The sequence below is a fragment of the Arachis hypogaea genome, chromosome 5 (genome assembly GCF_003086295.3).
Source record: "Arachis hypogaea cultivar Tifrunner chromosome 5, arahy.Tifrunner.gnm2.J5K5, whole genome shotgun sequence".
Classification (NCBI taxonomy): domain Eukaryota; kingdom Viridiplantae; phylum Streptophyta; class Magnoliopsida; order Fabales; family Fabaceae; genus Arachis; species Arachis hypogaea.
In genome coordinates, this window is record NC_092040.1 from 83280037 (window position 1) to 83294213 (window position 14177).

General features: G+C 34.0%; 1 protein-coding gene across 1 annotated transcript; it reads right to left on the reverse strand.

The window, feature by feature from the left end:
* Nucleotides 1-371: 371 nt before the first annotated feature.
* On the reverse strand, nucleotides 372-6630 carry LOC112801687 (transcription factor BIM2). Its single transcript, XM_025844583.2, has 7 exons — nucleotides 6112-6630; nucleotides 5687-5771; nucleotides 4242-4311; nucleotides 4041-4136; nucleotides 2633-3048; nucleotides 2170-2299; nucleotides 372-920 (listed from the first exon to the last, which is right to left on the reverse strand). Exons 1-7 carry the CDS (start codon nucleotides 6224-6226, stop codon nucleotides 816-818), a joined length of 1017 nt encoding a protein of 338 aa, XP_025700368.1. The 5' UTR covers nucleotides 6227-6630; the 3' UTR covers nucleotides 372-815.
* Between the last annotated feature and the right edge of the window lie 7547 nt (nucleotides 6631-14177).

Here is a 14177-nt window from a genome sequence, read left to right on the forward strand (position 1 = left end):
CTTTTCTATCAAAAGGAAATGGCTATCCACTATCAAAGGTGGAACTACTCTAAAAGGTTAACTATTCTACTATAAATACGCTAACATCCTCAGGTATATTCAGAACCCAATCTACTAAACATCTGTCTAAAACCTTGGACGGCATATACCACCTCCCACCTCTTTACGAAGAACTCGGACGGTAACACCTCAACTTCAATACAAGTCGAACGCTGTCACAGAAAAAGCCTGGACTTCACGTTTAGACCCAAACACAACCCAGTTTTAGATAACCCTCAGAACAAAATCTATTCTTTTTCGGCAAGAATAATTCGGTCTACTGAGGTAACTTTTACCATTATTCATGAAAATTGTCTTATTGGGAAGCAAAGTAGCTATCAATTTATTTTTTATTTTGGATAAAAAATTACCGCTGGAAGCCTGGAAGTCTGAAAAGATAATTCCTCAACATCAAACTAATGTTGAGTACTTATGCAGTTTTGCTGCCTAGGAATAGGATACATACACCAAAGAAATGGAAGTATTTAACACAAATTTACCAACCCAAAAGCTACATAACACTAACTATAATTATAATATGTACCATACAAACAAAATACAAGATATGGCATATGACATGTCCAGTCACATAAGTCATCTCAACAATATTCCCACAATAACATTTGCGTTCTTAGGTTTTTGTTTCCAAAATGACCTCCTTCGTAAGTGAATTAGAAACTGGCCAAGGATGTACATTAACAGAAGGATATACCACGTCGGGAACCAGTGCAGATTCTGGATGACCCCTGCAGGAGTTGCCGAAAAGCCTGGAGAAATCACTTGAATGTTTTCAGACGTTTCTGAGCTTGGTCCGAGTCTTCACTGCCTGCATCTCTAAACTGTGCAAAAGCTTGGTTGCTGGAAGGAACCATGTCGTGATTCTGCACAACACGGAAAAATAAAATAAAATCTAGACTAAAACGGAATCAAAATGCATCATCATATCCCCGAGTATGAATCATATCAGTGATATAAATCACATCGAATCATACATGTACCGTAAGAATCATACACATTTGAGATACACTAACATGATAAAACATACCGATAGCATGTTAAATCCTATCAAATTGAGAGACTCAAATCGCAAATGTAAGGTTCTAACTACCGTTAACTAAGCATGGTATCTAAAGTATAGGTCACTACCTATGAATAACTGAATACATGTTACATGTCCATGCCTCATCCAATTGAATTCGTCTCACACACTATACATCTCTTGCAGCACTCTATTGTAAAGTAGCATTAGAAGTTTGAAACCACAAATCAGCAAGCATTCACCACAGAACCAAGTAATTCTCAATCTTAGGTTTCAAGGCAAATGCCAACTATGTTTAAATTTGAATTAAACATTACATTGATCAATTTTTTTAAGTCAAATAGTTACCACTTAAGTAGATTATTCGTACAATATATATTCTGAGCACAGCAAAGGGGGATGGAATCTTTGATTAAAGAATGGCTCCCTTTATAACTGGCTTGTATTTAAAATATGTAACCTTATTACTTATACATAGTACGCAGGTATGACAATGCAGACCCAAAAAAATGTATGAGGATCATGATGGAAGACAAGAAATAGTTTTTGCCTGCCCAAAACTCCAGAACTAGAACCAACTAAAGACACACCAAACATAATTATTTTCCAATAAGTGATCTTCACTAGTGCATAATTTTCAAGCCCTAACTATGTTGAAATTCCACTTCAAGCATATTAAAATTTAGGCAGAAATAAGATTTTGGTCCCTATAAAATATCTGGTTTTTGGTTTGATACTTATAATTTTGGGTCTTGACCTAAGGGAATTGGTTAAGAGCACCATAAAAGAAAAATTTTATTGAATGCTACTAAAAAGATAAGGCACTTTTTTAGCTAAATCCCTGTTTTTTGGGTTTCAATCCAGCAAAATAAAAACTTTGAAAGGTATTAGTCCCTGCCAATAACAGTCTATTAACTACTAAGATGGCAAATAGAATTCCAATTCATATGATGATCTTAATTTTATATACAATGTTCCATAGATTGCATCAAAAAATAAAATAAAATAATAAAAATAAAAATTTATCTTGGACATCTTGCTGACGAAAGGAACAAGTAAGATACGCTATATATGGTATAGCCTATATATACCTTGGGAGAAGAGGTCCCACAGCTTGGTCCATTGTTTGCTCGTTTTCCAAGATTAATCTGAACCGAAATGCTGGCCTGTGATAGATCTAAACCAGCACTCTGTAGTGCCTGAGTCAGATTGTTCAACAACCTGTTCTTCAAATCATTTTAATAATTGTTACTAAAGCTGATAAATAGCCTTATAAACAAATGCGAGAAGATTAGAATTTCATTCAAGCCATACTCGTATTCATAACCATTGGAATTCTTTACAGCACTACAAGCATCACAGTATCAACAATGGCCATCTTTTAATGCAAATGCCAATATATTTAGTCCTTATATCACAGTTTCTATTTGCAAACTTTAAATTTTAAAGACAAGGGGAAGAGCTAATAGAAGGTTAAGTGGTTCCCATTAAACAAACCATGCAGCAACAATAGACAGTTACAAAAAGTCAACAAAAGAAAAAGTAAGCACCCACCCTTGGGAGTACACACTAGAAATGCTGATTGTCCCTCCTTCAATAGTCAGCTCGTCCTGTTGGCTCAGTGGTTCACTAGCGGCAGGGCACTCAGTTGACTGCGCTTCTGAAACAGATCCCTGTAGAGGATGTGAAAGTACACCATCGCTTCTGACAGGAATAGACATGTTTGGGTGCATACCCAAGGGCAGAGCTATTCCCTTGCTAGCTAAATCAGTTTGTCCTTCGGATGCTTTGCTGACAATATCCCTACCCTGATCGGTGTCTATCATATTCTGGTTGCCGCTAAGCATAGTTGGAGAGATACTAATGTTGCTTTCGTCAAACTTTCCAGGAAAAGGTGACACAGGACCTGAACCATTCTTTATGGCTTGTGGTTGCCCAACAAAGCTTTGCACACGCCAATGGCTATTTCTCTGCAACATTAAGGTGAGTAAACAAGTTTAGAAAAATAAAAATAAAGGTTTAACATTAAACTAGGTAGATCATGATAAAATACTGTACAGTATTCAACCAAAACAATAGCCAATAGGACTAAACGAAGTCCACTATAAGATAGCAAAAGTAGAAAGCCTCATTTGCAGGAAATAAATTTAATATAGTTAAAATCCAAGTAGGAAACTAGATCCCTAATTTTATTTTAAATACAGAAAAGGGTTGAATCAATTAGTGACACAACTCGAGAATAAGGGGCTAATACTCAAAATAGCCTTTGAAAGATCATGCATAAGTCAATTTGGTCCCTAAAAGATACCAATGTGAGTCAAGTTAGTCATTCCATTAACTTTCCGTTGATGTGTCATTGATAATTGTTGACGTGTGAGGTCACATTTGCCACATACGACATTCTTAATGGGTTATATTGAACTTAACGTTGATATCATAATATGTCAGCTGAAAATTAAGGAACAATTTGACTAGCATTGGTATCTTTTAGGGACAAAATTGAAGCATTGAATCTTTTAGGGATCAAATTGACTCGTGCATAATTTTTCAAGGACCAATTTGAACACTAACCCATATACTTTTATGACAACAAAACTAAAAAATCAAATGAGTGTGACTAATTTGGCAAACAATGCATAATAAAATATACAAAAATTACAAACCCAAACAGCTGTTCTAACAGATATGATCAACAAGAACATAATCTTGAATTTCAATTTCACTCTGTACTCTGAGTGTCATTTATTTTTCATCTGAATGTACACATATGAGCACAACCACCACAACTACATATAATAGGTTAAGTTAAGCCAAATGTCATATCATCGTTTTCTCCACACAAGAAAAGTGGTCTGAATTTGGGCTCAGCTACTTTGAAAGTACTATACGATGAGGGATTTGTATATAGTCAAAAAGTACATGATCTAGAAACAATATAGTTTCTATAGTTTCTGTAATTTACCCATGGCATCAACTTTGAGGGTTCATGACCCCAACCCTGATATGAGCCTTCATACTTTTGTACCTTCTCCTGTAAGTACTGAACATACTCAATCACCTGAAAAAAGAAAGCAAAAATCAGCAAGTTCTAAAGATATATCCTATCCTAATTTAAATAGTGATAAAGTACAACTTATTATTTGCTTTCTGTATCACGATGTACCTCCAGTAAGAATGATGCTGTGTCCCTCTTTTGATCACTATGAGGTATGAGATCCCTCAATATCTGAAATCTGAAAATAGATCACCAATATCCAGCTTAGCAACACATTATGGTAATTTCAATTAAAAGCATATCAGGTTGAAAGAAAGAAACCAAAAGTCCCCAGGATTTGTTTGGATTTATCTTTGTTTCTTGATTTTATCTCCTGCATTTCTTGTTTACTTGATTTTGTGAAAACATTTCGTATTTTCATTCTTTGTTTTCTATTTTATTTCTCTGAACCCAGTTTTCTACCCTAAACGACATGCAAGTATTCAAACTTGTCCAGTTGTCCATCCCCTATCTGACACAGAAAAAGCAAAATAGTGAACACAACAAAAGAATACTACAGCATTGCACATTTTTGTAAGTTTAAAAATCTGGTGAATATTGGAACCAACCAACCATGCAATTTCAAAACAAAGATAGAACCAATGACATCATCACTAAACAGTCAAGATACCCTTCATTCCTGGCTTGGAGTACACTGCAACTGCTGGCGTGATTGGCATCAGTGACCATGCTGTTGTGGTGGTGCTTATGGAGGGATGTGGCTATCTACTACCTCAACCAGGAAGGAAGGGCTGCCAATAGACAGGGAATGGAGGGAGGTGCTAAGCCAAGTCACCTTCATAGCAGATAACTATGCCAACAGTGTTGACAGCTTGACGGCCAAAAGCTGACAGCAAAGCCAGTAGGGTCTAGGGACGTAATGGTGAATAAGGGTGGAGGAAAGTGCAAATGAGAGTCAGTGGTGGCTCTTTGGCACTATGTGTGAAACCTCACTCACAGGTATAGGAGAAAGTGGCTGAAACTACAAATTTGCCACTGTACTAATGTGAAAATGCTGAAAACTATCGGATGTTATTTCCAAAATTTCCATAAACAATCCCTACAACTTAAAATGAAGCTGGTGAACCAAACATAACATCTATAAGCAACCAAAAAAGATACCCTTGGTTTCCATGGAAATGAAAGTCAAACAAACCAAATGTGCTCTAACGTTTCTTTCATCACTTGTTTCTGTTATTTTCTTCACACAATGTTAAAGTAGAAAACATAGGAATGAAAACAAAAACCAAAAAACACAAACATTTTTGCCAACATTAGCAACTTCAACATGTAATCATGCCAAAAATGAAGTATTCAGAGAATTAAACAATTACATTCAACCTCAAACAATCCAGCAATAATAAACTAAAGTTGATTTCTTAATTGAATTCCAGGCAATCTACACTAGAAATCTCAATAAATTCCATCAATCACTTCAAAACACTGTCAGTTACACTCAGAACAACACATGAAGCACACAACAACATTTCAATTTACCATCATGGTTGAGGGCTCCAACATCAAATACACTGGCACTGAGGACTGAACTTATGACACTGGCCCGTTGCACATACCTCTCATTTATCTTGCTTCTTCTTCGCTGCTCAGTCACCGAATGTTTTGATCTTATCACGCTTGCTTTATCAACAGCTTTGGCATCTGCATTAACAAAACCAGAAACTAAACATAACAACTGCAAATCTGTCCTAAGAATAACTCAAAATCACAAATGAAGAAGCAAACTCTACATAATAATTAAATTCACCAAATATAACATATTTTCCCCCAAAATTAAAACTTCAAAATTGTAACTCAACATAGTCACCGTAACATATTCAAAACATAATTTAGGGAAATGAAAAAACAACCACCAACACCACCTTTTCACACAACCTCGTACGACACACATAAAACACCTTCAAACAAATGGATCTAAGGCTAACATAAGAGCAAGGCCCTAACATGTTACACTAAAAAAATGATTAAAAAAGGGAGTTGCCTTTGTTGGTGTTATTGGCGTTATTAGGGGCAGAGGAAGGGCCTTGTTTCTTAGAAGAACCGAATTCCTCTTCGTCGTACTCTTCCTCTTCTTGGTTCCCTTTCCCTACCCTCATTGTTCTACAAAAAGAAATGATTAGAACTTTGGGGGTACCCAGATGAGAAATCGATGAGAAATCACAGGGGAGAAGAAGGAAAAACAAATTGGGAAATTTAGGAAAGAAAAAACGGGCTTAGATTGGGGGCGAGGATGAAGAATTTGTGCGAGTTTTTGGAAGAAAAATGATAGGTTTGTGTTGTGGGGGTCGACGGTGTGGGAGTGTTCTTCTGATTTTGGGTCTCCGGCAGAGTACATCAGTCAGTCACCAGAGATAGAGAGACGAGAGGAAGAAACGATAGCATGTGGCTGGGCTCATGCGCATCTCGTGACCCCTTCATTTTTTTTTTTTTTACTTGTTTTTATGCGTAAACTCCCCATTTACTTCTTGACAAATGTATAATTCATTACTATTTTTATTAGAATTTAATCTTAATGTATTAGTTTTTATATATCAGCCGTTTTTGTATTGAGTTAAAAAAATATTTTTATATTTTTATTTTTAAAATTATAAATTTAATATTAATAATTAAAAAATAAATTATAAAAAAAAAATATTTTAAGTTATTTAATATATATAAAAAATATAAAATAAATAAATTTAAATTAAAAAAATAAAAAAATATGTTATTATTATGTATAACAAAATTAAGATAAAGATTTATTAATATTATTTATAAATTAGTTATTTATATATTAAATATTGATTTTTTAATTCTATTTAATTTGAAACAAATTTAAAATTTTATATTTAAAATATTCTTTTATTTATACATAATTTTAATAGATAAAAAATTATTTTTTAAATCTTATATTAAACATTTTAGTTATCTTTAATTTTATTGTTATTTCAAAATTATTAATTTTTATTTTGATTATATCATTTTCTCTTATTATTTTTTTATATGTATAACTATTATTATCTTGCCGTCATTGTTATCTTGCTTTGTTTTATTCTCCTTTTTTAATGTTTTTTTCCTATTAACCCCAACCGCAATCTATTACCATCGTACCATTATCGCAACTCTCATTTTTGTTTATCACTTTGATCCATACGTATCTGTTGTTTTAACTTTTGAGTTGTTAAAAATTTGTTAAAAGAATTATTTTTTTGTTTGATTTAGATATCTAGATATATAACTATTATATAGATACTTATTTTTCATACTTTCTTGTTAAGTCATATTTTATCATTTTAAGAGAAAATTTAAGATATCAACCATTCAAAAAAATTTTATAGAATAATTAAATAAAAAATAAAAAAATTTATAAGCTATTTAATTTTTTTTTAATATATAGAATAAATAAATATAAATTAATCTAGATATAATCCTAAAATTATTACATTGTTATTATGTGTAACAATGAAGATAAAAATTTATAAATATTTGTAAATTTATTTATTTCTCGATTATATATATTTAATTTAAAACAAATATAAAAATTTATATTTAAATCACTCTTTCTCTAGCATAAGTTTAATGGATAAAAAATTTTTATTTTTTATAATTTTATATTTAATATTTTTAATTATCTTTAGTTTTATTATTCTTTTAGAATTTTTAATTTTTATTTTTTATTATTCTTTTTACTTACCAATAAAAAAATCTTAATGAGGTTACTGTAAAAAAAATAGATAAATCTTAATGAGGTTAATCTAAAAAATAGATAAAAAAATTATTTAATGTAACTGACATAAGTCGTGACTTAATGAAATAAGAGATAACGAAAATATATGTGATAAAAGAGAAGATGAAGTAGTGAAAATTTTTTAACGTAGAATAAATAACATATAGTGGAATAAATTGTTAGAAAGGACAAAATTAAAAGAGAATTTTGAAGACCAAAACAGATTTTATCATTATATATTGTTATAGATATTGTTATAGATTATAGATAACAATAAAATCGTTAGGATAAACTTTAATTTAAGATTATAAGAATACTATTTAATATCTTATCAAGTGTTGTATGTTATGCTAGATCAACGAATTAAATTACGAGTGTTTGAGAGATTTTTGTAGTTATCTTATAAAATAGTATTTTTTGTATATAAAATGACTTCATTTATTTTTTAATATAAGAATGCAAAGAAATATTCTTTTATTTTTAATTTTTTATCCCAAACATCTATATTAATTTAAAACATAAATACAATTTTTTCTTAATAAATTTATAATAAAAGTTTTAGTTAAAGAGTACTTAGTACTTCTTTTATTATCTAGAGTAATAAATTTAATTTCATTTAATAGTTATTATTGTGTAAGATATACCTATTCACCCAAATTCAAAAATACACATGACAAAAAATAAGCGTGCTTATATTTTTTCTTTTTATTCTATTTGTTATTATTAGTTTTATGAATAGATTGTTTATTTTAATTTTTAATTATTTATTTATTTTATGATAAAGCTGGAATATTAGAAAAACATTTATTATTATTTTGTCTATAAAATTTATTTTATGAAATGAATTATGTAAAGATACACGAAGTCTAAAAAAATTGGACACCAAACCTTGGTAACTTTATATATTATTTGATCAAGGAGTACTCTGTTATATGTAAATTTATTTTTAAAACTAAACAATAGACATAAAAAATATATAAACTATATATATTAATTTAATTAATTTTGTTATAGAATACCAACCAATCTATCTACTTCTACTTAATATATTAAAACTGGGTTTTTCTCAACTAATGAAGGTGAGGTGTCGATCTCTTGTGACTCCGTTTTCCATCCAAAATGAACTTTCCTATTCTCTATTCTAAATTATTTTATAAAAAAAATATCTTTATTATAATTATATTATAATTAATATTTAATGAATAATACATAATTATATTAATTTAAAAACATATCTTTATTATAACTATATCAAATCAATATTTAATGTATTATTAAACTACTTATCAATTATCAATTGAAAATACTTTTAATCATTATAATAATAATAATAATAATAATAATAATAATAATAATAATAATAATAATAATAATAATAATAATAATAATAATTATTATTATTATTATTATTATTATTATTATTATTATTATTATTATTATTATTATTATTATTATTATTATAATGATATGATAATTACACCGGCCGTAGTAATCATGATAAGAATATTTGAATCTAATCATAAAATGATCAAATTTTATGATATTAATAACGCACATTAATTTTAAATATTTTTAGTCATTTTAATTATATTAATTTTAAAAATATTAATATAATTCTAATTCTTATTTATTATCCAACAACAACAACAACAACAACAACAACAACAACAACAACAACAACAACAATAATAATAATAATAATAATAACTTTAAAAATCCGTATATAAACTATTTCAATTACCCGTGTATTATTATTAAAATTCTATATGTTCCTAATTATAAGTCTTGAAAAACACGACATGCGCGGGCTATTAGTGTAGAGTTGTTTAGGTTTGTTTAGGAAGATATAATAGAATTTATATTGCTAAATTTATGGTGATTTGGCGAGCTCTTTGGAAAGAGGTCGGTGTAAACAGCCTTTCAAGAGGTCGGCCGCTTTGTCCTCGTCCAACCCGGATCGTACAGCTCTGTCCAAGGTATGAACAGTGTCCCTACTTGAGCTTCGATCTTCCCCTTGAGGTCGTGCTTTTTAGACTTCGACCCCTTTGAGGAAGTCGTGCTCGAGCATTGTTTTGGTGGGTTTTGAGTAGCTCCTCCTCGGGCGATTCTAGCGTTGCTTTTTAATGCGAAGCGTTTCTAGCTTTTTAATTGCAACGTGCTTTTGGGATGCGTTTAGCTTCCTTGGGAATGTGCGAGCGCTTTAAAAGCCCATTAATAGGGTTTTCAATTTTCTTTTGCCGTTTTCATTCCCTAATTTCAATTTTGAATATAGAGAAGTTTTCTTTCTTCCTTTTGCTTCCTTGCTTCTTGTTTGCGAGAGATTTTTGTTCGTCTGGCTCCTCCTTCTTTGCTTTCGGTTTTCCCCAAGCTCTCTTCTTTCTTTGAAGTGCTATTCGGTGTAGATCATTCTTGTCTCTGTTGTGCGTCCGTTGTTACCTCTTGTTCCTCTTTGCAGGTTGGTATTTTCTTTATACCTTTTCTCTTTTTTATGCGTTTTAACAACTGCTGCATGTTATCTTTTTGGAAAAAGTTTTAATCTTTGCTGAAGTTCCTTTGAAAAGGTTGAAGCTTTCTACATGTCTTTGTTTCCCTTCAAAGTTGCGATCTGTTTATGTGAATAAATGTTGATATCTAGGTTTCTGTTTGCCTCTTTGTGTTTTGTTTGAGAGGGTTAGGGCTTTTGCATCGTTTCTTTTTCTGCATTCTGCTCTTGTTGTTGCCTCTAAAGGGTGCCCCTGGGCTTTTGGTGTTGATTTGTTGTTCTTTGTAAGTCTTGAGGTTCCCTTTTGTTGCCATACTTTGACGCTTGTTGGTTGTTCCTTCCTATTATTTTTTTTGCTATCCGAGTTGTTTTGGTAGTGACCCCCTTTTTGTTTTCTTGCTGTAGGTGTAATTGCTTTATGTCTTTCCGTAAGAATTTTGTCAAGATGTCCACCAAAGTCGTTGCTAGTATGGTTGATTGGCTAGACTCCATAGTCCTGATGTGTGTTACCGTAGCCGACCCAGAGTACTGTGAGAGACTTAGGAGGTTCCATAGGGTATGTAGTAATAGGGAAGACGAGAAGAAATATGAGCTGGTGTTGCCCGACCCTAAGGAGAGGGTTAGTTTTCCTTCCTTAACTCGGGCAGAGCGTCCTTTTTTCTATGCTTATGATTACTTCTTTATCCAGCTAGGTATTACCCTTCCTTTCACTACTTTTGAAATCGAGCTCTTATGGACATGTAATGTGGCCCCTTCCCAGCTTCATCCGAACTCTTGGGCTTTTATGAAAATCTTTCAGTTATTGTGCCAACAGCTGGGTGTCTGACCTATAATATCCCTCTTCCTTTACCTATTTGTGTTGACCAAGCCTAGGGTGGCCAAGAAGAAGGCTTCTTGGATCTCCTTCCGAGCTACCCAGGGGAAAAGGTGTTTTCGATGTTTGACGAATCCTTTTGTGACTTTAAAAACTATTATTTTAAAGTCCGAGCTGTTGAGGGTACTCGCCATTTCTTTTTGGATGAAAATGATGAGCCTACCTTTCCTTTATGGTGGCAAAAACAACCTGTAGCCCCTAAGTACCTTTGGGAAAGTTTAGATGAGGTAGAACAGGCCTTTGTGGGTGTTTTAGAGGAGCACTGGGGGGAACCTCCTTATTTGGATACGAAGAGATTTTTAGGAGATCCTTCCCTCATTCGTGCTGAGCTAGGTAGCATCCGACCTCCTTCTTTATTGATAGTTTTTCTTCTATTGTTTGTGAATTTATCCTTTTTCTGACTGTGTAATTGTTTTCCTGGGTTCTTTTCGGAGATGGTGAAATCTTCGGACTCCATAAAGTCTTTTTGGAAGGCCAAGAAGGCGGTGGCTGCCCAGAATCTGTCAAATAAGATGTTGGGGGAGGGTTCTTCGGACCAGTTACTTCCCAAGAAGCCGGCAGCTCAGTCTCAGGGTCCGAGGAAGATCATCCCAACCCCACGAGTTTGAACAGTTCCTTCCGACCCTCTTCAGACAACTTCTGGTGCTGCTTCCTCCCATACTGCTAGTCCCCCTCCAAAAAAGCAAAAGACTGTTGGGACTTACAACCTGGATGACAAAGAATTTGATGGTGTGGCCTTTGCCATAGAGTTGATTGCTCCTTATGGCCAGGTTTCGACTGACGACGTGTCGATCCTTTATCACCTTGACTTCATAACAAGCAATAGTATTCGGATGGCCAATCTTTGTGTGGCCTTATCCCGAGTTGTCCAGCAGTCCCCAGTTCCTGCAACCAAGGCCTTTATAGAGAATGCCAAGTCTGAGTTTGATAGAATTAAAGGTCTGAAGGACGAGCTGGATGCCAGGGTTACCAAGTTGGAGATAGATGTGGAGAGGGAGAAGACCCAAGCTACTGAGGCGGAAGCGGCTGCTAACCTGGCTGGGGACATGGCCAAGAAAGCCAAGGAGAGCTATACTCAGACATATGGCGAGGTGTTGGAGACTAGGGAGAGACTTCAGTCTGCCTAGGATGATTATGCCGAGCTTCAGGGCCATATGGTGAGCAGCATGACCGAGATGTATGTGAACCTGAAGGCCTAGGTCTGTGTTCTTGCTCTCGACCTCTCTCTATTCAGCCTGGATAATGTGGTGGAGGATGGCAAGATTGTGCCTGCCCCAAATGATGATGATGAGGGTCCTCTTCTTGCACCACCAGCTAAAGCTTCTACTGCCTCAGCCACTACAGCCCCTTCTGCCGATGTGATTCCTCCGGAGCCCGAGCCTGATGTCGAGATTCTAACTGGGCTGGATGGAGTTGTTAACGCTACCCTGATCTTGTTCGTTCCCCCTTCTCCCAAGGGTGCAGCTGCTGGAGCGAATCCGGACCCTTCATAACTTTCTCTTTATATCTTCGTTTTGGTTATGTATTGGTATAGTCTGACCTGTGGACTTGTTGAACTTGTTAGTTTTTTGTAAGTTTCCTATGGATAAATCTTGGACACTTGGTTGCTCCCCAGAAACCTTTATTTTAAAAACAAACACTTTAAACTCTTGGGCTATTGGTGCACAAAATTGTAAATACACTTTTCACAACTCGTACAACTAACCAGCAAGTGTACTGGGTCGTCCAAGTAATACCTTACGTGAGTGAGGGTCGATCCCACGGAGATTGCCGGCTTGAAGCAAGCTATGGTTATCTTGTAAATCTTAGTCAGGAGATTAATAATAAAAATGATTTGTTATGAAAAGTAAATAACATGAATTAAAAGGTACTTGTGATTCAGTAATGAGGAACAGGTTGAGTTTCCGGAGATGCTCTGACATCTAAATCTCTGTTTTCCTACTGTCTTCTTCTCCAAACACGCATGGCTTCCTTCCATGGCAGGCTGTATGATCCTCTCAGTGAAAAATACCAAGCAAGGTCTCTGTACGGCTAATCAACTATCGGATTTCTCATCTCGGATGAAAAATACCATGTACAACTACCGCACATCTAATCATCTGTCGGCTCCCGCTAGCGTCAGAATAAGATCTCTTTATCCTTTTGCACACTGTCACTGTGCCCAATATTCGCAGGTTTGAAGCTCGTCACAGTGATCCCTTCGCAGATCCTATTCAGAATACCACAGACAAGGTTTAGACTTTTCGAATCCCAGGAATGCTGTCAATTGTTTCTAGCCTCTACCACGAAGATTCTGATCTCACGGACTTGGTCCGTGAATCAGAGACCCAAGAGATATGCACTCAAGCTGTCGCCCAGTGACTACGTTGAGTTCATGTAGAATGGGAGTGGTTGTCAGGCACACGTTCATAAATGTGAGAATAATGATGAGTGTCACAGATCATCATCTTCTCCAAATTGAAGTACGAATGAGTATCTTAGAATAGAATCAAGCGTGATTGAATAGAAAACAGTAGTAATTGCATTAATCCATTGAGACACAGCAGAGCTCTTCACCCCCACACACACACCAAAATAAAACATTGGTTGATAAAATACAACCAATCAATTAGGCTCAAAATCTCACTGGTTTTGTGTGTTCGAGCTCTAAACCATGTTCCAATATAATATTTCTTTAAACAAGTTTAACAAAGTTTTAATTTAAGTTAGTGAAATGCTATAAAATTTTCTTGAAAAGGAAAATATTAATTCAACCAAATAGTTGGTAAAATATGCACAAAATCAAACAAACATGCAATCAAGCATGCAAATGCAGCAATGAACTAACAAAGAGAAATAAAAATTGGTGTTGAGAAGAAAGTACCTAACCCACAGAGATTAGTATCAACCTCCCCACACTTAAAGATTGAACCGTCCTCGGTGCATGCAAAGATGTGCACGTGGACGGGGGTTGTGAGCTATAACTACTGTTCTTTCTTCAATGGA